This window comes from Stylophora pistillata, chromosome 2 (genome assembly GCF_964205215.1).
Source record: "Stylophora pistillata chromosome 2, jaStyPist1.2, whole genome shotgun sequence".
Classification (NCBI taxonomy): Eukaryota; Metazoa; Cnidaria; class Anthozoa; order Scleractinia; family Pocilloporidae; genus Stylophora; species Stylophora pistillata.
In genome coordinates this window covers 50,737,378-50,764,877 of record NC_142520.1, presented here as the reverse complement: position 1 = coordinate 50,764,877, position 27,500 = coordinate 50,737,378, and the positions used below count along the sequence as shown (strand labels likewise).

Sequence of the window (27,500 nt, the reverse complement as noted above, 5' to 3'; positions counted from 1 at the left end):
TATTTATGGCTGCATATGGAGAAACTTCGCAAACCTGGGTTTCATGCGGCTCCTTAGCCAGTGCCTCACCAGTTCGGACACTTGCCATGGCAAGTATAACTTGGAGGATGGAACACATGATAATCAAGGCATGTACAGCTATCATGGTTTTTTCCTCTTTTCGGAAGTCGATTTCTGCCTTTTTATTAGCAAACCATGGATTTTCAGAATCACCATTATCACGTTGTGCCTCCCAATATTTGTAGGACAATATGTAGTTCAGTGTCGTTGCATAGGTATAAATGGTTAGTACTGCCACAGCCGCACATGTGATGCTCACTGAACTTAGGATGTTTATCTGCAATAATGAATGACCAGGGAGGCTAAGTCTTCATTACGTAAATTTTGTGCACGTGCGTATTTTAAACGTGAAGAACTTATCAGTGCGAAGCACTCGGTCAACCACCATGATAGTCTTCCACTGGCATTGTCAGGAAGAAGCAAATAATTATAGATAAGTGATAGTGATAACAGAACAACTACTTGCAAAAATTAATGCTGACTTGCGAGTTGTTTTACAAGACTGTGCGGGGGACTTTACCGGACTGCTAGTAACAGTTTACAATCAATAAAGGAGAATCTGATAGATGCCCCCTCCCCCCAATTCCCAGTAAACAGGCCAGACCACATCACAGTAATCTCGTGAAGTGGGTCCTTTAACGTTCCCTGCCTAACCAAATGAACTAATTAATAGATGCGGGAGACCTACGGTTTATTCGTCCTTATCCGAGAAGACTAGAATGTCTAACCATTTTTTGATGTTATAGAAAGGTAGCACATTCTCCTCAGTTATTTTAAGACCTTGAGTGTTGGCCCGGCCGGGGCTTGAACCTTCGACCTCCCGCGCAACAGTCCGGCGCTCTAACCAATTGAGCTAACTGGGAGGCGGTTAGGTAAAAAAAAAAACCAAACCAAATAAAAAAGACAAGTTTAAAAGTATCACGCTATCACTAATTCTCACCATAGCAGAGGAAGGACTGGATTTCTCCACCAAAACCAATCCCATGATGCCCACGGGTACGACCTAACAAAATTAGAAGAATATTTAATCTCTCGATCATTAATTATTAATTTACACGTATTATACCGACAATGAAGTCAGTGTGGTTTCTTCATATTTCAGGTTCCAGGTCACCGAAGGACATCGAAGGAACATCGACAAGAGCACAATGATCGAACGCATTTCGACTGCACGATTGTAAATTGGTGATACAAGTTAAAGTGGATCAAGAAATTTAAATAAATTTAGAAGTGAGAAAGAATTAGAGACACAGACGAAGATGTCAGTAGATTCATTGTAAATATATTCACATGTCTTCAGTTTATTGAGGAAGGAAAGGAATTTCCGAAAAATGTTAGCTTTTCGTACGTTTAATTTGGTTGAGAGATGTCATACATACTGGTGGTAAACATTATGTGACTTGTTTAGGCGATATCATGATTAATTCAAGGAGAACCGCAGGTGTTAAATTTCGTTTGCGCTTCAGAAAATGCCTTGCAATTAAACCAAAAATACCCTTATCACCGGAATTTTTTAATAAAACCTCTGTCTAAAAAAGCTGAAAATGTTCGTTAAAAAGAAATTCGAAGTCAAACCATCGATTTCTCTCTGTCTGGCAATGTTATCATAAGAATTTCTAATCGACTTCCGCAACTATAAAGCATCCTGCGCAATGTTTAATTTGATTCTATGGCAAAACTTAAAATAACTTGGAATGATGCGAGGATTGTTTATGGAAGTACCGCGATATAATTCTCGATCTTCGCACTACTTCGGTCGCTCAACCTATACAAACAGCATAATTTATCGAAACAACGAAACCGCAGTTGAACTTTGTCAGGTCACAGACGATCGATACGCTTGAAAGGCGAAATTTGTGTCCCACATCTCCAATGTCACTACTTTCTAATCTATTGAACGTAGTTAAATTCTTCTTGGGAGAATTACAGACGAGACATTTGCAAGTGGAACGCCAATGAATTCTTATGGTTTCAGACTATCCGGTGATATGTGACTCTACGTAAAACGTTCTCCACATTTGCAGTATGAAGGATTTAAACAGTCATTTCAGTTTAAGCTTAAACTAAATCCCGCCCCAAAATAACGAAATCAGAACACTGTATGAGCAGATGCTAGACTTATTCAGAACAGTGAGATTCAATATCTTAACGTGTTCTTCCTGACCTAGACCCTCAGCTAACCTCAGCAAGAAATGCAAAAGTAGACAATGATTTACAACTTGTGACTGCATCCTGTGGATAAGCAAAGTGTACTTACAAGAAGGCTAATCCAAACTGGCATCAATATGAAACTGGCATACATGTAGCGAACCTCAAAATAGTCTACCATTCCGAGTATGAAGAGGATACCCGCCATTACAAGCTGAGCGATCGATAAGATTTTTAGGTCTCTTCTGTAAGACGCCATTTTGTGTTGGATTCCTTGGTTAACTCAAAAAACCAATCGACAAGATCGTGACATGACTATAGTTTATATGCTTGATGACGTCAGCGTGCCCCCAGTCACCATAACAAGCTGATTTTGTGGACAGGTAACAAGGGGGGAAAGACAATAACATGGATATCTCGGACAGCAGAGAAGATAAAAAATAAAAACTTAAATAACAACAACAAACTTTATGATAACAAAGTAAGGAAAATAATCAGCAATTACATTAAAAGAGGTAATTAACAATTATTCCACGAATTATTTTGTCTCATTTTGTTATCATTACTGTTATTTTATGTCTTGCGTGATGGGCCCCCCTTTGCAAGACTAATAAATGTAGATGTAGATGTAGAGCGCGCGTTGGATATGTACGGTGGCCCAGAAGGCTCAACGCAAACAAAAAATATACTGCAGCAAATAAAAAATATACTGTAGCAAATAGAAAATATACTGCAGTAAATAAAAAATATACTGCAGCAAAGAAAAATATACTGCAGCAAATAAAAAAATCAAAACGCAAAGAAAAAAAGGACCGCAGCAAATAAAAAAATGCAACGTAAACAAAAAATACTGCAGCAAATAAAATATGCAACGCAAACAAAAAAAAAAAAAAACGCAAACAAAAAAGTTGGAACGCAACGCCAAGGAAGACTGGGTAATAGTTCGGAGTTTCCCGCCAAAACAGCATGAACTGGAACTCGTTTTTGGTTATGGACGAAAGCGATCTGCGTAGGATTATAGAAGATTACTTTCATCATGGGTATGAAAATAGAGTTATTATTGATTTTTTAAAGGAGCAGCATGGTACTGTCATAAGTTCGCTGCAGAACATGGTTTCGGAAAGGCGAACAAGCAAAGGATGAAACGAGTGTTGGCGGGAAACTAAGAACTATTACCCAGTCTTCCTTGACGTTGCGTTCCGATTTTTTTTGTTTGCGTTTTTTTTTTTTTTGTTTGCGTTGCATATTTTATTTGCTACAGTATTTTTTGTTTGCGGTGCATTTTTTTATTTGCTGCGGTACTTTTTTTCTTTGCGTTTTGATTTTTTTATTTGCTGCAGCATATTTTTTTATTTGCTGCAGAATATTTTTTATTTGCTGCAGTATATTTTTTGTTTGCGTTGAGCCTTCTGGGCCACCGTAGATATGAGATGATAAATAGCCAACGAGGCGCGTAGCGCCGAGTTGGCTATATATCATCTCATCCAAAAAGTGCGAGTGGAATAATTGTTTTATTAAAAACGCCCTCAAGAAATTATTATTTTGTAAGAAGAAACCGGATTTTTTAGCTTCCTTTTGATTTTAAGCTGACGCGTACGCTTACCATATTTGTAGATTATGGTATATTGGCTCATATACCATAATGGCTAAGCCGATAAAAAGTCTTGAATTGCATTATCCAATGATCCAGTTTTTAATAATAATAACTATAATGATTCTGAAAAAAAGTTTCAATGAGCTGCAAGGATATTTCGAACGAAACAGATCTGATCGCTGTGATGGAAGAGCCCTAGAAGAAAACTTCATCTCTCGAGAACCAAACTGCTATGGGCCAATCCACATTTCAATACACGGCTGAAAGGAATGGAACGACCCTCCTGAAGAACTTATTGTTATTACAATAATAACAATAACTACAATATGATAATGATGATGATGATTGTTAGTATTATTATAAGTGTGAAAACAAAATTGATAGGTGCAATTAAAAAACTGACTGCCCTGGGCGGGCGGTTCTATGCGGACCATGTTTCGTTCTGCGGGGTGGTTCTTACTAATGGTAAGTGCCTGTCAGATATGGAAAAAAAAGAAAAAAAGAAAAGACAAAGTCACGGCTAAAGTTATAACAAAAAAAAAAAAAAAAAAAAAAAACAGCCGGGCTGAGGGTGAAAGATAACGCCTGACAACTAGTACATAATCACCTGAACAATATCTAAACAATGAAAATTATTGGTACAGTTTCCCTTTTTCCCTCGGTAACATGTTATTTGCTACATCATGTCTACAACATAGTGCTTTCTGTAACCCTGTTATGATATAATTCATTTGCGTTACGTTACATTACGTTTCGTTACGTTACGTAAGCCAGTACTACGAGGTATCAGCTCCGTTGTTGTCGTCACTCAGAGAAGTGTTATATTGCTAAATATGATATTTTTAAAAGTGACTTCAGAAGGCCACTGAAGAAACAAACAAACATTCAGATTGAACTATATGCACTGAGGCTGCTGGATGACATCATTTGTATGGTGGCTCCAGAGGTTGGAATGGCCTCCATAGGTTATATTGGAAAAGCCTACAGTTGGAGAGAAATAAAAACACCAAGCTGAGTTGGAGAAAAAGAAAGAGTAGGGGAAGGAGGGAAAAGGAGAGGAGGAAATGGATTGAAGGAAGGGGGGAAAGACAGGGGAGGTTGGAAAAGAAAGAAGAATAGAATGAAAAGGAGGAGAGAGAAGAGGGAAGGGAAATTGAAAGGAAGAAAGAAAAAAGAGAGTAGAAGATGAAGAAATGAAAGGAGAAGAGAAAGAGAGGAAATAACAAAAGAAATAGAGGGTGAAAGAAAGGTAGGGAGAAAATTTGGAGGAATGGAAGGAGATAGAAACGGAGGGAGTATGGGGGAAGAATTGGAGAGGAGGAAGAAACGAAGGGAAGGAGGAATGAATGAAAGAGGGATGGGAGGAAGAAAAGGAGGGAGGAATTTAGGGAGAAATATGGTAATACAAAAAATTGAGGAATGGAGAAAAGGAAGAAAGACGAGTAAAGGTGGAAGTTTGAAGAAATCGATTTTTGGATATTGCTGAGACTCCGCACCAATTGAGACACGCACAATCCAATGTCACGTCTACGCCTTGAATAACTCCCAGTTATCTTTACCGTTGTGAAATATCACCACATCCATTTGAAAAAGAGCTAAAGGAAGTAACAGCAAAAGGCATTGGAAGATGTATCGCTCTCTAAGAAACAAATTAAACCGCTGTGGAGAATGTTGCACGAATTTGATCAAGGACAGTGCCGCATAACAGAGCATAGTGAAGTAATTGCTCAATAATCCATAAATGATCTTTTTGAGCACTCGTATACGCCTTCTTTTAATAGCGTCTTTCATAGTTATAACACTTAATCCTTTTTAGGAGGACCCTCTTGTAAGCCAATTTTTATGAACCTGGTATCCTCAATGAAGATTAGTTATTGTACTTAATTTTTTTTTAAGGAGGGACAAATGAAAGGAGAGAGGTATCGAAGCAAGAAGGGATAAGAACAGATAGGAAGGTTGAAAGGAATGGAGACTGGATGATGTAGGGAGAAAGAAAAGGAGAGGAGGGTATGGGGGAGAAGAAAAGTGGAAAAGGAATGGAGGAAGACAAGAAGAGAACGTAAAGGGGGCAGATGAAGGGATGGAGGGGGTTAGGAGGCGCAGTAAAGTGGGCTGAGACGAACGAAGTAGATGGAAGTTGTGCAATAAATAAGGAGGGGATGGAAGGAGGACGGAAGAAAGAGGACATTCTGGTTTTCTGCAGAAACAGTGCAAAGTTAAGATATTGATTTTTTTTCATTATTTTCATACTGCACGCCTTCCTAAACCTGTGTGCCCTATTCGATTATTAATATCTATCCTGAGCAGTGCAATAGACCTGATTTTCCTGCGGCGACTGTCAGCCAGCAAAACTGTTCCGAGCAATCGACACGGCAAGAATGATCTCAGGGATGGAAAATACGACAATCAAGGCATTTATGCCTTTCGTGGTGGAATCTTGGTGTAAAGACACGTTTAAAGCCCATGAGTAATTTTCAAGCATCAATTAATGCACAAACTACGACAGAGGCGATACTAATTGAATAGAGGCAATTTAGCTGAAATCATGAATTCAGAGGAAAAGCACATCAGCTCAATCATGAGCTTAAAATATATCTTATAATAACAATAATAATAATAATAATAATAATAATAATAATAATTTTCACTGCTAATCGCCGTCGCAAAGTACAGCAACGACGCAGCTCAACAAGGTCGAACCGAAAGCTCACAATGGCGCCTCTGGCAGCCGCTATACGGTCCATGTGTGATCTTGGAGCACAGCTTACAATGTTGGTTTTTGGTGAGGGAGAAAAACCGGAGAACCCGGAGAAAAACCCTCGAAGCAGAGAAGAGAACCAACACAAACTTAACCCACTTATGGCATCAGGTCCGGGAATCGAACACGGGCCACATTGGTGGGAGGCGAGTGCTCTCAGTACTACGCCATCCCTGCTTCCCAAGCCAAGTAGTAGGTATAAGTATTGGATATATTTACCTCGTCGTCAGTGATTAATTCTTAAATGTCATGCTGAAGTAAAAAATTTTATTTTTTCTTTGCATAAGTAATCTCAAACAATTTTAGTTCGTAATCGTTCTTACCAGAATCGAGGAGGGTCTGGACCTGTTCGTCAGAATCAATCCCATAATTCCCGCCGGCAAAACCTATTCGATTAATAAGTAAATTTAAGTTTTATAAATCATGTCAAATGACCGAAAATGCGTTCCGAGTGACCGGAGGGGGATCGATCGTCGCCCACCAACTGAGAGTTCTAAGGGGGCCTTTTAGACGGAAAATGGACTGCCAATTCATAGCCAATGAGGGGGATCATAGGAATGTTATAGTCTCATGGTGAGGTAAAGAAATTCTATCGGGACCCTCCCACCCCTCCCCCCGCGATGTATAATAAGCGGTACCTAACCTGGGCCTCTTGCAAACTGGTCTCGCCCACTACATTTTAAGCCAATCATGAATACACAACAATACTGAGTTTATGCATTGAGTTCGGCACATCAAAAATACGCCGCAGTTTTGCAACGCAGCCGAAACAGACTTAACAAATACCCGGCTCTCTCCTGGCGAGGATAACAACCCATAATTGGATTCGCTGCATAATTATAGCGGTGTTTACAGCATGACAAAAGGCCCGTTGTTTTGTGTAGTGTATTGCGTTACATAGCAAAAATCCCTTCTCGTCCGAAATTCGATAAAAACCACTCATTTGAAAAGAAACAATCTGTTATGCATCAGACCACGTCCTAGCAGTTTCGGAATGAACTCCTCTGCAGCCATATACATAATTCCAGCATAGTTCAGCCGGCAGGCTCGATTTTGACTTCTCATATGCCCCAACCACCGTTTAAAAAACCACGAATTTCGTTTGCTTTTCTCACCTCGAGGCCATGATAAGATTTCTAATCGTTCCGTACGTAATAGCAATATTTCATTAGCTTATAGGATAAATATGGAGTGCTATTATCAAACTACATTCTCCGATGAAATTGTTGTCTCAGTGGTCGGATTACTGAAACGAATAGAAGCACCAAACAAATATCTTTTATATTTTCTGTTTAAAATATTAGCAGAGATGATAAAACACCTACATTCAGATGTCTTGAGGACTGAATTACAAGAGCTGTGATCAAACGTGGCATGACATGATTAGAAGCTGAGGTACACCAAACGTACCTCAAAATGGTCTACGATACCGAGGGCAAAAAAATAATAGCTACCATTACCAGTTGAAAAATCGAAATGATCTTCGATTCTTGCCGGCTGAACGCCATGTCTAAATGAACCGCGACGTTTAAGCCCTTCTACGAATCACTTTTTCCGTTTCGAGACCATGGTAATGATATTTAGAGTTGGTCTATAGACACCATACCTAGTAGCATTATTCGTCGGCTCGTAAGCTAAATATTGAGCCCCATTTTCAAACTTCATTCCCTGACGAAATGCAGCCGTTAGGGTTGTGGGGAATTCCGTTTAAGTGATCAGATAACTAAAACGAATGGACGGTTCCAACCAACAGGAACTTTACATCTGTATGTTAGATCTCGAGCTCCTTTATTTCAAATACCTGGAGTTAAATGTCTTGTGTACTTACAAGAGCTGCGATCCAACAGGACATAAACAAACGGCTGACGTCTCGGTATTTATTTTCTGCCCAAGTTCTCCCCACCAAATCGAGTGAAATAAAGACAGCTGCCATAACCAGCTGAATAATCGAAATTGTTTTCAGTTCTCGCCGGCTGAACGCCATGTTAAGTTGAATATTTCCGAGAAGTTGAAATGTCTTTTGAGACCAAACAGACCGAAATTCCGTAGGAATTAAGGTGGGTGGAACTTAAGTATGAGTCTGTTACTAAGGAAATCTTGACTTCATTTTCTTAACTTCGGTTCCTCCACCCCAGAGGGCATATCAAAGTTTGTCAAGTTTGTTTGATCGATATTCTCTTTAAATGGTTTAAACCAAACCATATGCGGCGTGTCAAGTGACCAAAATGGAAAAAACCTATTTAATCGGAAAATTGGATCGTTTCGAATGTCAGTTTATTTTTGATGAGAAATTCGTTATCGATAACTTCGCGTATGATTTTGATGGAAAGTGAAAATTTTTTGAAGATCTTGAACGTTAACGGGCTATAAATGCATTTTTCTTGTACTGCTCACGATCGATCTGTTTATCAGAAAAGCATTTTCATGCAAGACGTTATGCAAAATATTGATCTCTATCCGCTCCACGAAAGAACGGTTCTCGAAAGGGTCTCTTGGGATAGGGGATTTGCATGAACAAAGAGCTGAGATATACATTGCGTACTGCAAAATTATCCACGATGTCGTGTGCGAAAAATTTAACTGCCATTACCAGTTGAATAATCGAAATGCTTTTCAATTCTCGCCGGCTGAACGCCATGTCTAGCCTGATGAATCTTTCCGCAACGTTTAGGCTACTTTATTCTTTTCGAAACCAAAGGAACACAATATCTCTCTCCAGGCTTGTCCCACTTTCTTCGCTTATAATGGCTAGGTAACACAAACATTTCCTGTCTGGTTTCTGGATGAATGTGATCATCATTTAATTACCAACAGCGAGCTGGCAAATAGTCATCCAGAAACACTCCCTCGCACTTATGAAGGAAAATGTAAAAATGTGTAAGACCTCAGTCCTCTCTCTTTTTCGTGATAAGTGACAGCTTTTTGAGCCATCAATTTAAGGTTAACTAAGGTTGAGATTAGTGAATAAGAGGTCTAAAAAGGCCCTCTGCCGAACGGGGGTACATGTGAGTCAGGACTAGGATTTTCACGTAAACGCGGGTCTGAATCTCTCTAATATCGGGTTGTTCATTCCGGAAGGGCTGAGGGGAGAGAAGTGGGGGGGGGGGGGAAGGGGGGGGAGGAAAGAAGTGGGGGAAGTGGTGGAGGGTGGAGGGGGAAAGTGTTATCAAACCTTATCTTGTTCAGAATTAGTGTTAGAAAAGTTAATACACACATTAAGTAGCTTTATTAGATTTTATTTTGCTATGGAGTTGTTTTAGTGACGATTACAGGGTCACTAGAAAAGAAAACAAAGCAAGTCATTCTTTTGACGCTCATATAAGCTCCCAGAGCAATCTTCACTCTCATAGAATCTTTTTTTATAACTTGTTTCTAACTCAACTGAATAAATGTGGAGGGAATTTTACTAAACTAGGTCCAACTTTATTCTATTCTTTTTGGCTATAGAGAAGTTTCTTTTCTTATTTTGTTTTGCTATGGTTGTCGTTGTTGTTTTTTAACTCATTTAAGAGTGAGGGAAGGGAATCATACTTAACCAAGTCTCCTCTCTCCTTTCTTCTCGCTGATAAGCCTCCCGGCTGAAAAAGCCCTAGAACTCGATTAACTCCTCCCCTTTCTCCCCTCCCTTCCTCTGGGGCTTATTGGAGCGTCCGTGGTATTTGCTGATTCACAGTGAGTAAAAATGGATCGGATGATCCCAGAATAGCCACCACTGGTTGGGCTACAACTAAAGTCGGCTGCCCTTTCAGTTGGATGGGCGTCTGATCAGCTTCGAGTCGTTCATAAGGAAAGCCTTCGTGAAAACATTTAACGATATGGTGAGTATTAATACTTTGGTATTAATCGATAGGTTATAATCCATGAAATATTTTTCTGGTCTGATTTGTCTGAACGCGACACGGGATCCAATACATATATTGTGTAAGCATTGTGTGGTCAAGGAAATTGGGCAATAAAAATGAAAGTTTTCAGACTTGTCTGCCTGAGAGATGATCAGTGATTGTAAAATTAACTTGAGAAGTCATATGATGATACGTCGTTGAATAGTTAATTATAGTTGAATAGCGGTTTAAGTTTTCACAAAACGTACTGCACTTTCCAACGGATAGAGGTTTATCAAGTGGAAAGCGTCATCTACCCTTCAAGCAACCGTGGCCGGAATATTGGTCAAATTTGCTGACGAATTTATATTAACTTCATCAACACGACGCTCCGTATGCTTGATTTTGACTCCATACCCTCCCCTTAAACTTCTATGGGTCATGTGACCAGACATTCGCCTCACGTTTGCTGGAATAAATTGATGGCTAGAAGTTGGTTTTCGCATGAGTCATTCGCCCCAACGTTTGTTTGTATAAATGTCATGTCATCCTACGTATGTCTGTCACTGATATACAGAAACAACTTTTTACCTTGCGTTTCCCATAAATTTTGATATTAACAAGCGAACAGTTTTGTTCTTACGAGGTTTGAACAATAACTAGCAACCGCGCAACCTTCAAGTACAATATCGCGGCCAGTACTTACGTGTCCCTGTCTGGAAAAGTGTTCCAGGAGCCAAAAGTGGAGGTCACCGATTTGGCTGAAACTTGGCACAAAAGTTGAGTGTGATAAGATATTTCAAAAGGTACCTTGGTTCACTTCTCTGACAGTTTGTTCTGGAGTTTCAGGGGGGATCCCATTAGTGGCCTATGGAGCACCAAAAATTCATCCTCCTAAGTGGCATTTTCAAAGTGCTATTGGTAAATTGTGCTGCCAAATGAATTTGACCATGGACTCTACTATAGTGGAGCTTTTACTTCATAAATGTAACTTTGTTTTCTAGAGATAAGACAGAGAGGGGCCTGGGGCTAAAGTTAGGTCAAATTCGAGGTCAAAATCACTAGCCAAAATTGCCATTTTTCAAAAAACCATAACATTCCCCTGCCTTCTTGCATAACTTTCATATGAAATCCAATACGCACTTTAGTGACCCATTTATCAAAATCAGTTGAGAAAAATTTGGCTTATTAAGGTTTGTTAAGTTTTTGGCACAAACTCTCCATGCCCCTCTAAGGCCAAGCAAAAAGTAATTTTGAGCATAATCCAAGCTATATACAGGCCAAAGTCTTGACATAAAGCCTTTATTTTGTATTTGGTGAGTGAAAATGAAACATTAAAGCCAAATCAATGTCATTATCTAGAAATACCTCGACTCATAGCTTATAATTACTCTAAGAAGGCCTCTGATTGGCTCTACAAACACCCAGCGGTTTAGCAAAATAAAGGTAATTTTTTTCTTTGAAAACCTAGTACCCATCAAAGAACACAAATGATGATGTTATGACCTAGATATGACAATATTTGTTAAAGATGCTTAAATTTCCTTTGATTTATATTTTTCAGGTCGTTTCTCCATACATACTATACTCCGCAAAAGCATGCAAAGTCTCTATAGTTTGTCAGGCCCATTTTTTGATGCAGTCTGAAGTGAGCTTAACGAAAACGACCTTTAACAGAAGATCTATGGTTAAACTTTCGATAGCCTCGCTAGCTCTTGTAAATACGCACGATGGCATCAGTAACAGAGCAGGATGGTACGTACAGGTTGTAGTGAGTAGCGTCCAAGTGACTTGAGATCCATCCGATTTCCCTAGTACGTTAGAGCTGAATAAATTAAATCATCCGGCAGTAAATAAGAAATCCATAGTTAGGAGCTGGATAACAAATATTTTGTGTTGCAGTTCATATGAAACATGCCATGCCATACCGCGAGATGCGATTGTTATTGTATCGACTGACCCACCATATTGGACGTGAGAGTGAGAGGACTGGACCATGTCCAGGAGTCACGCAACCTTCACTGAGGTTTGAGTAACGCGGGTCTGTTGACCATCGCTTGCGGTAATCACAGGAATTTGCTTACCGTAGAAAAGATTCATAATACAATGCCTTACGATTAGCACTACCTATAATTTCAACGTTGAAAAAACTCGCACAATGACTGTAGTTGACTGAGTTTTTAGTTAATCTTCCCTTGGCAGAGAGTTCGCGAAAGTTGAAATGTTCATACAAAAGAAAATTGGAAAACCATCAAACTATTTTGAAACGTGTTTCCTAAACCCTTTTCATAGGAAAAAAACTAAGGAGAATTTTTTTTTGACGGGAAGTTGAGAGGACCGTTCTTAGCGAGAGTGGCACTAAAAAAGCCATTTGCTACAGTTTATGCGCGTGTATGAGCCCTTTCGTATATTTTGAATTACTTGTACTTGTAGCTATGGCATCACCCGATCTTCCTCTCGCTCCGGACTCATCTGAACCCTTGTACTTGTGTTTTTTACTCAAGTAGTCTTGTCATTATCTTAAGACAACAAAGGAGTCATTCCTGTTTCGCGCAGCGGAGCCCATGATGCAACACCGCATTGATCATTCACCCCTCAAAAGGAATAAAGTGCCATCGTAAAATTATCCTGAAACTTCTTATTGCTATACTTTCAATACTTGATAAGGACACAAACATTTTCACTTGAATAGTGAGAGGAATGGAAACTCAATCCAGTCTTAATACTCTCACGTCCAAAATGGCGGACCCTATTGGCAGCATCCCATGTCTCGTGTGAAATATTTCATTTAAACAGCAACAATAATTTTTTGTCATCCAGCTCTTCTGACTGTGGATTCCCTCTTTGTTGGACGGTTCCATTTATTCAGTTCTAAAGTACACAAGATCTCTGATGGATCACAAGTCACCTGGACGGTGCTCACTGTGATACGTTAGCTTATGGTCATGCTCCGCGCTATAAGTGATGGGTATTTGCGAGAGCTTTTCAATCTATTCAAAGGTCAGGCGTAGATCATCTTTTAACGATCGTTTTATTCTGAGCTTAATGGTTAAGGCCGGCTGGGTTAAGGTCACCTTATTTTCAGTTTAAAAAACGGCCTGGCAAAATATGGAGATTTTGCGCGCTTGGAGTACAATATGTATGGATATATGGCCTCACAAACATACAAAAAAATTACCTTTATTTTGCTAAACCACTAGGTGTTGGCAGTGCTAATAAGATCGAGGCCTTAGAGTAATCATAAGCTACGAGTCGAGATATTTCTAGGTAATGACATTGATTTGGCTTAAATGTTTCATTTTCACTCACCAAATACAAAATAAAGGCTTTGTGTCAAGACTTTGGTCCGTTCATAGCATGAATTATGCTCAAAATTCCATTTTGCTTGGCCTTAGAGAGGCATGGAGAGTTTGCGCCAAAAACTTAACAAACCTTAATAGGCCAAATTTTGCTCAACTGATTTTGATAAAAGGGTCACTAAAGTACATACTGGATTTGGTATGAAAGTTATGCAAGAAGGCAGGGGAATGTTATGGTTTTTTGAAAAATGGCAATTTTGGCTAGTGATTTTGACCTCGAATTTGACCTTTGGCCCCAGGCCCCTCTCGGTCTAATCGCTTGAAAACAAAGTTACATTTATGAAGTAAAAGCTCCACTATAGTAGAGTCCATGGTCAAATTCATTTGGCAGCACAATTTACCAATGGAGTTTTATAGCACTTTGAAAATGCCACTTAGGAGGATGAATTTTTGGTGCACCATAGGCCACTAATGGCACCCCCCCCTGAAACTCCAGAACAGTCAGAGAAGTGAGCCAAAGTGGCTTTTGATATATCTTATCACACTGAACGTTTGTGCCAAGTTTCAGCCAAATTGGTTGACCACCACTTTTGGCTCCTGGAACACTTTCTCAGACAGGGACACTTAACACGATTCTTTATAAGCCTAGGAGGAAAACTGGTAACGGCAAACGGTAAACTCAAGGCCTCGGTTTCCGGTCGGCGATAATTTCAGTGCGATCTTTTAGCACCGCGTTTACGTGAAACGTGAGCGGCAAGAGTGACTACGTGACCACGCTTTTCCCACCATTTTGTTCACGTTTGCTGGTTGTGCTTTCCCGTGTCTACTTGAAAGTAACCTATTTCGCGTTTGCCGTGTACGTAAGATTTTCTTCACTTTTTCTCTCACAGAGTAGAGGTTAATTGCTAAAAAAAGTACACCATAACTATTTCCCGCAAGTCATATAAGGGCACTTTCAGATGCACCGTGACGTGAGCACACGAGAAGCTAAAGCAGTAATATGTTCACGTTATTTTATAAAATAAGTGAAACGTGAAAGGCCAAGCTTACGTTTGCCGTTTCACGTAAACGCGGTTCTTTCCTATCCAATTTTTTTCTTGACAGCATAACCCCTGAATCAAACAGTTAGGTAACGAGAATGAAGAAAATGATCGCGAACGAAAAAGGCTCTTGATTGTAAAAAAAATTCTCTTTGTCGATACCATTGGAAATCTAAAGAGAACAGTATGGAGAATATGCATGCTGACTTTAGGGTGTATATGACCATGATTCTACACCAAGTGGTGATAGAAAGACTTGAAACGACGGAGGTGGATTGGGAAGGAGGGTGGGGCGTTAAAGTTGAAAGTTGCTAACGATTATTCTACATTCGTTGGGAATTATTCGTTAGTTATCTTTTACGCTTTCTTCAAGCTACGAACTACATTTTGATCTTCAGATATTTTTCCAAAATCTTGGAAACGGAATGACTCAAATTACTACTAGTAACATTCATGTTTTGTGGTTATAACAATCAATTTGCTTCCATGTCGTTTAAAAAGCGTTTAGCTACGTTACGTCATCATGTTATTAGGTCGTCCTCTATCTAGCAGTGTATGGAGCTGATATCAACTAGTCTGTCTCTTGATCTGAGGAGAACAACAAGGGGACATCTTCCTCTGCCACTTGGCGATATCCAACGCTTGCCTGTTTACAAAATATTACGAAAAGCATTTTACGTGAGGAAACAGTCATCATTCATCCCCTTGGGGGAGGGGGCGTTGGTCGGAGGCTTTTTGGGGATCATATGGTTTTTAGGGAGGACGGAGGGGGGATTCAGTCGACGCTAACAAGGTTTGAAGGGGTAATTGAGAAAACTGACCGCCATTAAGAGGGGGGGAGGGGGGAGGGGAGGGACGTAAAGATACTAGGTAAATTTTATTGCGACACAACCAAAATCCCCCGAACGCCCAAGACGACAAAGAACGACCGATCTCTAAAATTCTCTCACGGTAATGGAATTCTGAGTTAAATAGTTTGGTATTTGCTATATGAAAAAAGAAAATGTAATGTGAAAATCCTGCCAAAAACAAGATGACTTTGTTTGCATTAAGAGAACGTTATGTACCCCTATATCCTCTTTTAATATGAAAACATAACAAGAAACTTAATAATAATAATAAAAATAAATAATAATAAATAATTTAGCAATGGACATTCCATTGGGTAGCTCTTCTTGTCCACTGTTTCCAGATGGAATCGGAATTTGGAATGTTTGTTTTTGCGGAGGGAGGAAAACCGGAAGTCCCGGAGAAAACCCTCGGAGCAAGGACGAGAACCAACAACAGAAGGTTTGGACTGTAGTGCTTTGGAATCATAAGTTCTTTCATCTTTTTCATCTCAATTTTGTTAGCTGCATATCAAGTAACTTCACAAACCTGGGTTTCCTTTGGCTCCTTAGCCAGTGCCTTGCCGGTTCGGACACTTGCCATGGCAAGTATGACTTCGAGGATGGAACACATGATAATCAAGACATGTACAGCTATCATGGTTTTTTCCTCTTTTTGGAACTGGATTTCCGAGTTTTTACCAGCAAACCATGGAAAGGTATTGTCAGAGCTTTTTTCAGTTTCGGCCTCATAATATTTGTAGAACAATATGTCATTGAGTGCCATCGCATAGGTAAAAATGGTAAGTACTGCTAGAGCAGCACTTGTCATGCTCACAGAGATTAGGCCACTTGTCTGCAATAATGAATGACAAGGAAAGCTAAGTCTTCATTGCGTATAAATTGTGCGCGAATGCGTGATTTAATCGTAAGAATTAGAAGTGCGAAACACTCGGTCAACCATCATAATACTCTTTCATTGACATACTTAGTGGGAACAAGCAAAGAATTATAGAAAGGCGAAAACAAAAACAAACAAGGCAAGTTTAAGAGTTTATCGTGTTATTAATTCTCACCAAAGCAGAGGAAGGACTGGACCTCTTCACCAAAACCAATCCCATGATGCCGACGAGTACGACCTAAAAAATTAAAGTCACAAGAACATTCAACTTCTTAATCATTAATTATGAAATGTATCAGTTTTATACCGGTGATGATGTCAGTTGAATTTCGTTTTGAGATTCATACAATTTCTCTTAATTTTTTTTTTCTTCGCATTTTAGCCTGCTGGTCGCTGAAGGGCATACATACTGAAGTACATATTTTGTGGAGGCCTGTAGCCAACCTCTTTCCCAGGGTCTCTCATCTTCCACCCCCAAGGAGGCGAGAAGATGAGAGACCCTGGGAACGAGGTTTGCTTATAACTAGTGTGACTTTTGTTTATGCTGTATGTAATTAATCCACGAAAGCCGTAGGGGCTAAATTTTTTACTGAGTTCCTGAGAATGTCTTGCATTGAATCTAAAAATACCCTTATCGCCGAAAATTTTTGTAACAAAACTTCGGTCTAAAAGAGCTGAGGATGTTCTTAAAGAGAAATACGAAGTCGAAACATCCAATTGTCTCCTTGTGGCACTGTAATAATTCGAATTTCTAATCGACTTTCGCCGCTATAGAGCATCTTGTGTAATATTTATTTTGACTCTAGAGCTAAACTGAGTCATTTTAGAATGATGCGATGATTGTTAATCGAAGTATTTCGAAATATTTCTCGATCTTCGAACCACTTCAGTCGCTCAACATACAAAAACAACAAATTTATTTCAACAACGAAACCGTAGTTGAATGTTGTCAGGCCACAGACGTTCGATGCGCTTAATGGACGAAATCTGTACTTGAAATCTTCAATGTCATTATATTATAACTTGTATTGCACGAAAACGTAGTTACATCTTTCTCGGGAGAATTACAGACGAGATATTTGCTGTGGAAACGCTAATGAATACTTATAGTTTCAGACTATTCAGTGCTATGTGATTCTACGCAATACATTCTCCACATTTGCAGTATGGCGGATTTGGAAAACATTTCAGTTAAGCTTAAAGTAAGTCCCAAAGTAACGAAATCAGAACACCATATCACGCATATACTAGACTTCTTTACGGCAGTGATATCAAGGTCTTAGCATGTTTTCCAAGACCTAAACCATCATTGGGAAATTGCAAATAAAAACTGTATTTTAAAATTTGTAACTGAACCCTGTGGAGAAATATAATGTACTTACAAGAAGGCTTATCCAAACTGGCATCAATATGAGACTGGCATACATGTAGCGTACTTCAAAATGGTCTACCATTCCGAGCACGAAGAGGATACCTGCCATTACAAGCTGAGCGATCGAGATAATTTTAAGGTCTCGTCTGTAAAACGCCATTTCGTGCTGTATTCCTTGGTAAACTCAAAGAGAGAATGGAAAAGGTCGTGATGTTGGCCCGTCACCCGTACTTAGGCCCTCTCTGAGGGAAACTACGCACGGGCTACGGGCATCACGTGCTCGAGTTTAGAAATAAAGACTGTTAACGTTGTTCACTGAGTCGTCCTTGCTGCCCAACATGGTGTCATGAGTGGGATCGACCAGATAAATCGGAAAGAGAAAGATCTGTGGAAATTACACGCTCATCCAAAGCAAACGATAGCGGCGAACTAGTAAAACAACGATGGCGGCAAGCCTCAGTCGACCCGAATTGAAACTCAGCGGGAAAACTGTAAGAACTTTGAACTCAGATTCCACGACTACTGTATCCAAGCCGACTACAGAAACTTGCATTGGCGAAAAACCCCGAGACAGAAGGAGCGAATTACTACAAGAAACCATTGCTGGAAGTATATATCGGCACTTCGATCGGCAATGCTGGACGAAGCCTTGCAAGTGATCCGCTACACGATTGAACCCCAGATAGCAGATGATGATCGGAAAAAACCATGGATCTGGATGGACAAACTACGACCTCATTACACGGGATCTATCGGAAGCTCCCTCCTTGCAGACAGATTTAAATTCTGAAACACTCAGCAAAGTCTACACGAATCTCTTCAAGAATGGGAGGTCAAGGTCAGACACGCGGGAAGCTTATGCTCGTACAATGCCATGACCGACGAAATGTGCCTCGACAAATTCGTTTTTGGCCTACACGATAGCACAATGCGAGCTGAGCTACTCAAAACACACTTAAAACCTGATGGAGCACCTAAGACTATGCAAGACGTCGTAGCCGAAGCCAAAGCCCTTGAGTCGGCTCAAAAAGCCAACAAACTAATCGCAGACGCCTCAAAAGGAATTGAGGAACAAGTAAATTGGACAAGCCATGAACAAATGAAACTAAAGCGGGAGCCCGGAACCTACTTTTGGTGTGGAGATCGACGCGGACCTCATCCCTGGAAAGCATGCCTTGCAAATAGCAAAACCTGCACAAAGTGGAATTAACGACCACTTCCCTAGAGTATGCCCTGAGACACGCTCCCTGCAACAAGAACAACAACGAAGAACCAGCCGATGGCAAGCCCAAGGTAGGGGTCGAGGCCACACTGATTAACACCTCGCCGCCGCTCCCAACCAAGATTCCCTCGAGAACAAAACATACATCTGCTGCAGACGGCAAATGATCAGCACCCTGTGACATATTACACGGATGACTACCAGGAACAGTGCTACTCCCTGGAAACGAAAAATACATAGTGTCCATACAGACCACTGGCTCTAGAGCAAATCTGACATAGAAGTCCATACGGACCACCAGCCCCTTGAGACCATTTGCAAAACGGCCCTGCACAAAGCCCCAGCGCGACTAAAGAAAATGCTGATGAGACTGCAGAGAAACCGCTTCAATATCAAATACAAGAAAGGCACCTCACTCTACCTAGCAAACACCCTTTCCAGAGCCGCACTGCCGACCCCAGTTCATGCCAGGGTCACAGATTTTGAAGTGTTCAGGACTGCAATCACAGAGAAATCTGACACACACAACCCACGCCTCACAGAAACCACCGAATATCGCCTACGCGATGAGACCAAAAAAGATGAACACCTCTCCAAGTTAATGACCACAATCGCTCAAAGCTGGCCGAATGACAGAAAACAGGTACCGCACCCTCTTCGATCATACTGGACCTACCGGGATGAACTAACAACTGACAATGGCCTTATTTACAAAGGTGCACAGGTGATGATATCACAGTCCATGCAAGAGGAGATGCTACTCAAAATCCATGCAACTCGTGCTTGAGTTTAGAAATAAAGACTGTTCACGTTGTTCACTGAGTCGTCCTTGCTGCCCAACAGTTACATGGACTATGATTTATACGCTTGATGACGTCAGTTGCCCTTAGAACTTGCGTGCTCCGCGTCACAGAAGCAGCTGACTTCGCGGGCAATTAACAAGGGAGGTCGGAGTGGGAAGACAATAACATGGATATTTTTGACAGAGGAGAAGGTAGAAAATTAAAAAACTTTATGATAACGAATTAATAAAAAAATGATCAACCGGTTAGCTCAATTGGTCAAAGCGCCGAATTGTGTTGTGCGGGAGGTCGAAGGTTCGAGCCCCGGCCGGACCAATACTCATGGTCATAAAATAAGTGAGGAGAATTTACTATCTTTCTATAATATCAAGAAATGGATAGATATTCTAGTCTTCTCGGATAAGAAAGAATAAACCGTAGGCCCCATCTCCTGTAGGGTTAGGGGTAGGAGACATTAATTTCCCACGCACGAGATTACTGTGTGATTGATGTCCTCCCCTGGGTAGGATGGGTGGTTGTTGGCCCTGAAAAGCCCCTATGGGGAGTGGTTAATTAACCTATGTATGTATGTATGTATGTATGTATGTATGTATGTATGTATCAAAGTAATTATAGAAATAGTGGTAGGTAGACTTGTTTATTAAAATAACATCGCAGTAAAATACTGAGCTGCGCAATTTTTTACAAGCTACTACTATACAAATATAAAATATGATGACTTAAAGTTCTATTAAAAGTTCTATTACATCTCAACTTGGGTTGGTTACAGCCACAACCTTCACGAAAAACGAATTAGCAAAACGCTTTTTCTTGGCTGTTGGTACATTGTACGTTCTTTGGTGCTTTAAATTATAACGAGGGCTATGGGCTTCAGGAATTAAGTAATGTAGTTTACTATTCTGATTCTCGCTGATTGATCTAAATGAAGACTTTGTAAAATCGTGTTATTCTCTGATAGAAGTCAAACAGACGCGCTCTAACGCTTCCACTTACGGCATTCTAGGAAAAATACACGCCAGAGCTCCTTTCTGAACTCTTTCTAACTCTGACTGTAAGTACTGAGGTAGAGCATAATGGAACACAGGGCAAGCGTAGTCAAGGGAGGATCTAATACATGCGCAGTAGTAGGCAACAAGATCATCGGCTGGAACACGCGCACGTTTGAGTTACACAAGGAAATAAGGTAATGATAATGATAATGACAAAAAACAACAACAATAATAAAAATAAAAACAAACAAAAATGTTTTAATGAGTCGCAAGGATGCGCTGTGATGTTAGGGCCCTGAAAGACAGGAGAGAACTTCATCTCACGAGAACCAAAACTGCTGTGGGCTTATCTCCATTTCAATACGCGGCTAGAAAGGAATGAAACGGCCCTCGAAAAGAACTTCGCACCTGTGATACACCGAGAACTTTTAAAGTCAAAATAAATTCTAAGTTAATTACGATAAGACAACAGAAATGTATGATATAGACTCCTTTTATTATATTTGTTCTCTATTTTGGGTGTCTACTACATGGTGGTTTCTGACGCCCTGTTAGGATATCATTTATTTTCGTTACGTTACAGTTGCTTTCCGTTACGTTACGTTGTGCTACTTGTTACTTTTAGATCGCAGCTTTATCGTCGGTCAATCGCTTGGGTTAGCGTTTAAGTACTTAATATAACATTTTTAAAAGCGACTTTACAAGGCCACTGAAGAAACAGACAAACTTTCCGTAACTACATGCGTGGTGGCTGCTGGATGCCACCACTGCTCTGGCTGGCTCCAGTTATCGGAATGGCCATCATAGCTTGTGGTGGAAAAGGCTGTATTAGAATCGGTACTTGTCCGTTTCGCTCTTGATGGCATTCATCGTATGGCTAAAAAAAACCCCGTTGATTAATGAGAAAAAGAAGGAAAAGGGGCAGGAGGGAGAAGGGGAGGGAAATTGGATTGGAGGAAAGGAGAAAAGAATGCAGGAGGAGAGAGGGGTGAAAGGACAAGAGTGAAAAGAGGAATGAACGTGAGGAGCAAAGAAAGAAATGAGGGTATGGAGGGAGAAAAAGGAAGCAAAAAAGGGAGAAATGGAAGAGAACAATAAGAAGAAACTAAAGGATGAACAAGGAAGGGAAAAAGAGAAAAATTGAGGCTGAAAGAAAGGGAGGGAAGAATAGGAGGAGAAATGGAAAGGAGGAAAGACAGAGGGAGAGAAGGAGAAAGAAACAAAGGAAGGAAAGGGGAGGAAGAATTAAAGGGAACAAGAAAGAAAAGGAAGAACAAAAGGAGAAACGTGAGAAGAAAAACTGCGGGAATGGAGGGAAGACGAAAAGAGGTGGAGGTTGAAAGGAACGGAGCGAGACAGGAAGTAAGGAGGGTCTACATGGAGCTATGGAAGGAGGACAAAAGGGAGGGAGGAACGGAGGGAGATGGAAGGGAGGAGAGAAAAGAGAGGAAAAAGGTGAGTTAGGAATGCAAAGCGAAAGGGACTGAGGAAGGGACGGGAGGGGAGGAAAGAAGGGATGGAGAAAATGAGAAAGGGAGAAAAGGTAAGACGAAGGAACGGGAAAGAAGTCGTGCAAAAGAAAAATGTAACGAAGAGGAGAAGGAGTAAGGACGCAAAAAAGAAGAAATGAGATAGGATTTCCGCATGCCTTTCTAGACTTCAATGCCATATTCGATAAATGATTTTTTTTCCCAAGTAACGCAACATACCTGATTCTCCTGCGGTGACTGACGCCCACCATCACTGATCCGAGCCATCGCCACGGCGAGAATGATCTCAGCGATGGCAAATATGATAATCAAGGCATGTATGGCTATCATGGTATTTTCTTGGTCTTCAAACTTGATTTTTGCGTCCTTAGTCCAAAAGTGAGGAGAACCTTCACCGTTTCTTGGACGAGAATCATAATATTTGTCTTGCAATAAGAATCTCAGAGCCCATGAATAGCTTTCAAGTACCACTGCACAAACCACAACAGAGGCAATACTAATTGTACTGAGCCAGTTTATCTGAAATCATGAAATCGGAGGAGATGGGAATTATTTTCTAAGCTTCAAATATATCTTACCAGTTGAAGTGCTGGACATTAACCTTTAAGTTAGTCAATAACTGTTGAATGTCACGCAAATGTAAGACGTTATTTTCTCTTCGCATTGCCTGAATCTTATAAAATTCCAGTCGGTAATCATTCTCACCAGAGTCGAGGAGCGTCTGGTCCTGTTCGCCACAATCAATCCCATAATGCCTGCTGGCAATACCTGTCCGAGCAAGCAATAAAATTGTAAGTTTTAGAAATCATGTCAAACAGCACAAAGTATAGTTTGCAAAGTTCACCTTCACAAAGCCATTACAAGCTTGTTCGTACAGGTGAAAGCAAGCTTTAAAACCCTTGGGAATATTGTTGCCGTGGATGTTCCTCATACTCTTTACCTAGACTTTGAAATCAGGTGAAATGGTTGGGATGAAGAACCTGAATCATGAACGTGTGATCAGTAAATCTATTTTGATGTACAAAACGTCATATAATTATATCCCAGAAAATTTAAGATCCAATTTGGGTATCAACATTTCCAGTGATTTGACCTAGAATATTCAATTCAATGAAATTCTTAAGAAGGTATCTAAGAGACTATATTTTTTTGGTGCAACTTAAGAGAGCTAAGCCCAATCGCACTGATTTTAGGGCTCTTCTACTCTAGTTGTATTAGATCAATAATGGACTATGCAGTTCCGGCCTTTCATTTCAGTTTGGCTAAATATTCAGTGCAAGAGTTGGAATGTATACAGACTCGGAGAGCAATGTCCATTATCTGCCTCGGTGTTAGCAATAATGAGGCTCTTGTTATTATGAATTTGAAGAAATTGGCAATCCACCATGACGGAATATGTGAGACACTTTTAAACACAATTGTAAATGACAAACAAGTTCTTACCTGCACCACACGAATCTACTTATTTATCAAAGTGTGCGTGACCTTTTATACTAAAAAAACTATTCACTTCAGTGTCGGTGGTTAGCGGTGGATATTTACCTCGCCGCTTCGCGGTCCGGTAAATATCCACCACTAACCACCTCCACCTCGGTGAATAGTTGTTAATTATTATCTTTTTTTGCCCTATATGGGTTAGAGGTTTCGAATTTCGTCTTGCGATAACATTTTTAGCGTCCTGTTTGCCTTTTTATTCTTTTAATTAAGAGAAAATAGTTAATGATTTTGATCGATTTAGTTGTCGAACTGCCATGTATTTATGAATTAATAATAAACTTCAAACTAATTAGAATATTTAAGATCCAGTTTCATTAAAGAAACGGCCTTTCTTTGTGTTTCTTGAGAAATACTGAGAGAATAGCCAGGTAGAAGTAAAACATGGTATTGGGTAGACTTAAGTGTTAATGTATATATTTACAATTGCTAAAGGAGGTTCACTGTGGGTAAATAAAGCTGACTCTGTCTCCTCCATGGCTGGTCACGCCACTCAATTCGAAGCCAATCATAAGCGTTGCATCAGAAAACACTGCAATAATCTATGCATTGGATTCGGCACATCAGAGTTACGTCACGGCTTTCTTAATAGGGATTGTTGCAACTCAGCCTAGCTTAAAATGCTGCTCTCCTACTGAGAGCATAAGAATACAGGAGTGTAAGAACGGGATTATAACTTAGTTTCGGCGTGATACGGCAGTATGATGACTTGATTTCAAACGGCTTGCCCGCGTTGTGAAAAACTAATTAGGGAGTTTGAGAAATGGCGTCGCCGTCGCCGTGGACAACTTCAGTTAAAAAAATAAACTTATATTTTATCTAGAGTCCCACGATACTCTAAAGTCATTTACTTTGTTTCTCATTCTGGAACTATCTCGAAACTGAATATGGAACTGTCAGCGTTAAAATTAGAAATAGAAATGAGTGTAAAACAATAGCCGTCGACGTTCACGTTCTATAGACAACGCAAAGTTTGGTCATTTCACGTTTTTGTTTTCGCAGAGGACGCAATGAAACCGATAAGGTGTTTGAAAACAGCTGCAAAATTATGCCAATCGTTTAGCAAGGTGTTTTATAACCTAGCAGAAGTCAAGTTCTTAAAACGAAATTTTCCTACCAGAAAGGAATACGACCTAAACTGCCCATTTGAAGTGTAGACTAAGAACAATATTAATCGACCAACGATGTACGGTATCACGACTTGTGTTTTATTGCCAAAGCTTGTGCTTTCGACCGTTAAAATAGAAGATATTCGAGGTTCATGGCGAAGACGTGGAACAGTTTTTCGCTAGTGCTTCTATTCGTTTCAATAATACGACCACTGTGACCAAATATCACTCAACCCTCACAGCTGTCATTCGTCGAGAAACTTAGTTTGAGAATAGCGCTCGATATTTGGCTTATGAGCTGACCAATAATGCCAACTAGGTATGGTGTTTTCTGACCGAAAACAATATTATTATTGCCGCGAAACTAAGGGATCAATCCAAACTAAGATAAATACACGAAATCTATGATTCGTAAACGGTGGTTGGGTCATATGAAAAGTCGAAATCGAGAACGGCTGTAGAGCTAGGCTGGGATATGTACAATAGGCAGTTCTACTTCTTCAAGTGTACTTACGAGAGCTGCGATCCAACATGGCATGAACAAAAAGCTGAGGAAAACGTAGCGTACTTCAAAATGGTCCACGATGCCGAATGCAAAAAAGATAACTGCCATTGCTAGTTGAATAATCGAAATGATTTTCAATTCTCGCCGGCTAAACGCCATTTCGAGTGGAATATTTCCGCGGCCTTTAATCTAAGATATTTATAAGATAACTTTTGAAACAGATGGAACACAGTTACTCGTTCCCAGACTCATTGCAATTTGTTCGCTTGTCAGGGCCAATCTGGTTTCTGGATAAATGTGATAATTTAACTACCGTAACAGCGAGCTGACAAAGAGTCATCCAGAAACAATCGCTCGTGTGAATAAACTTCAACAAGTATGATTTGTAAGTCTTCCCTCCCTTTTTTTCTTAATACGTGACGGCTTTTTGAACTGTCAATTTTAAGGTGAAATTGGTTGATATTAGCGATTATAAAAGGCCTTCTGCTTGACGGGGATACATACATGTTAGTCAGGAGAAGGATTTTCATGAGGGTCATCCAAGCGGTTATGGTTTTAATTTAAGGTTTTTCATTCGGGAAGGGGCTGTGGGGGGGGGGGGGGTGGGGAAGGGAGGAGGGAAGTCTCACCAAACCTTGTTTTGCGCAGAATCAGTGTTAGAAATTGAAAAATACACGCAATAAGTAGCCTTATTCTATTTTATTTTGCTATGGAGTTGAAATGAATGAGTTTTAAGGGGGCATTCTGGTCAAAAAATCCAAAAATTCCCAAAAGAAATGTAAAATTTTTTTTTATGCCTCTTAAGGTCACTTAAGTTTATCTATTTTTAGGATATAATATTCTTTTACCCAACAAAGAACGCTTTTGTCAAAAAAAATCCACATAAAGAAAAGTGTCTATTATTTTGCGTTTCCGTTACCATGGCAATGTAAGAGAAACCAATCAGAATTTCTGCTAAATTTACAATGGAAAAACAAAAAATCTGCTGAATTGAGTCTGTGGGATCCAGAAGTCCTAGATCCACGTCCCTGGGTCTAAATTTTCCGACTAGAGCCTGGCTACTCAGTTCAAAGAGTCAACTCGTGCTGCTTCATGAAATCGCTTCGCGTCGCCATTGTTTATATTTCGTATACACCCAAAATATCATTGTTATAGTGCCTAAATATGGTTCAAAACAGTCGACTATTCACAAGAATAAGCAAAGGAAGAAAAAAGGCCTCAGGGGAGTTCAAAAACAAACTGTTTTGAAGGCAAAAACGCGTGATCAGACTGCAACCGTTGCTGTCGCGTTTGTTGGCGAAGAGGATGTTGTAAGTGAAAGAATTCCTCCGCCCAAAACTCCAGCTTCTTCGCGGAAACTAGGTGCCCAAGAACAAGAATCATCTGGTCACGAGAGTTTTGATTTTGAGGAAAAAGTAAAAAGGCTATCAGCTTGTTTCTATGGACAGTTTGTTGAAGTTTGTTCGTGGGATTCACTCGCGTGGACCATGTGCTTCAGGTGTGTTATATGATATTTTTAATTTTTCTTTATTTGGGAGCACATTATGTTTGTCTGTGGCTATGCTATAGTGTCTTACATATAATTATTTTATTTTAGGCAATGTTAAGCTCATTGAGAGAAGCATTGAGAGATTTGGTATCAGCAGCTCTTTGTTTGCTAAGTGCCATGAGTGTGGCATGGAGGAATTTATGGCTACAGGAGAGCATGATGGTGATCAAGAGACCCCGAGAACCATCCAGGGTAAAGATATCAATAGACGAGTAGTTTGCGCTGCTTTTGAGATGGGAATTGGTAGAGAAGGGGTGGCTAAGCTATGTGAAATCCTAAACATGCCATTCAGCATTTCCATAGACACTTGGTATAACCATGAGGAAATTCTTCATGCTGCACACGACAAAGTCACCAAGGAGCAGCTTAAAGCCAATGCGATTGAAGCAAAACAAGTCGCAATAGATGAAGGAACCTCAAGAAATGATAACAGTTCTCTTGTTGATATCCCTGTCACCTTTGATTGCACTTGGTCAAAGAGGGGTTTTACTGCTAATCATTGTGTTGGCTCAGCCTGCA

The 27,500-nt window shown here is 40.1% G+C and overlaps 4 protein-coding genes and 1 pseudogene across 5 annotated transcripts in view; 2 read left to right on the top strand and 3 right to left on the bottom strand.

The window, feature by feature from the left end:
• LOC111328613 (uncharacterized) overlaps positions 1-8,973 on the bottom strand; it is an 18,417-nt gene extending 9,444 nt beyond the window's left edge. Inside the window, exons 1-4 of one of the 2 annotated variants that reach the window (XM_088748339.1) lie at positions 8,389-8,973; positions 6,884-6,946; positions 1,001-1,063; positions 35-337 (exon numbers count right to left, since the gene is read on the bottom strand). In XM_088748339.1, coding sequence (XP_088604465.1) covers positions 35-337; positions 1,001-1,063; positions 6,884-6,946; positions 8,389-8,544 — 585 coding nt within the window. In that variant the 5' untranslated portion in view covers positions 8,545-8,973. Of the gene's footprint in view, positions 1-34; positions 338-1,000; positions 1,064-2,317; positions 2,973-6,883; positions 6,947-8,388 lie in introns of those variants that run through there. The other variant, XM_022933085.2, reaches the window with a different exon arrangement.
• A 4,572-nt stretch (positions 8,974-13,545) lies between these two features.
• LOC111328675 (uncharacterized) lies at positions 13,546-18,049 on the bottom strand. The gene is made up of 4 exons (XM_022933152.2): positions 17,831-18,049; positions 16,624-16,686; positions 16,098-16,403; positions 13,546-15,366 (listed from the first exon to the last, which is right to left on the bottom strand). The coding sequence occupies exons 1-4, from the start codon at positions 17,978-17,980 to the stop codon at positions 15,292-15,294; spliced, it is 594 nt and encodes a 197-aa protein (XP_022788887.2). The 5' UTR covers positions 17,981-18,049; the 3' UTR covers positions 13,546-15,291.
• A 94-nt stretch (positions 18,050-18,143) lies between these two features.
• On the top strand, positions 18,144-19,282 carry LOC148740158 (uncharacterized; annotated as a pseudogene).
• Positions 19,283-21,309: 2,027 nt separating this feature from the next.
• Positions 21,310-25,819, bottom strand: LOC148740157 (uncharacterized). The gene is made up of 4 exons (XM_088751082.1): positions 25,442-25,819; positions 23,030-23,092; positions 22,544-22,843; positions 21,310-21,711 (listed from the first exon to the last, which is right to left on the bottom strand). Exons 1-4 carry the CDS (start codon positions 25,589-25,591, stop codon positions 21,571-21,573), a joined length of 654 nt encoding a protein of 217 aa, XP_088607208.1. The 5' UTR covers positions 25,592-25,819; the 3' UTR covers positions 21,310-21,570.
• A 586-nt stretch (positions 25,820-26,405) lies between these two features.
• LOC111334865 (uncharacterized) overlaps positions 26,406-27,500 on the top strand; it is a 2,088-nt gene continuing 993 nt past the window's right edge. Inside the window, exons 1-2 of the mRNA XM_022940682.2 lie at positions 26,406-26,930; positions 27,030-27,500. The exon at positions 27,030-27,500 is cut by the window's right edge and continues 993 nt beyond it. Coding sequence (XP_022796417.2) covers positions 26,873-26,930; positions 27,030-27,500 — 529 coding nt within the window. The 5' untranslated portion in view covers positions 26,406-26,872. The remainder of the gene's footprint in view (positions 26,931-27,029) is intronic.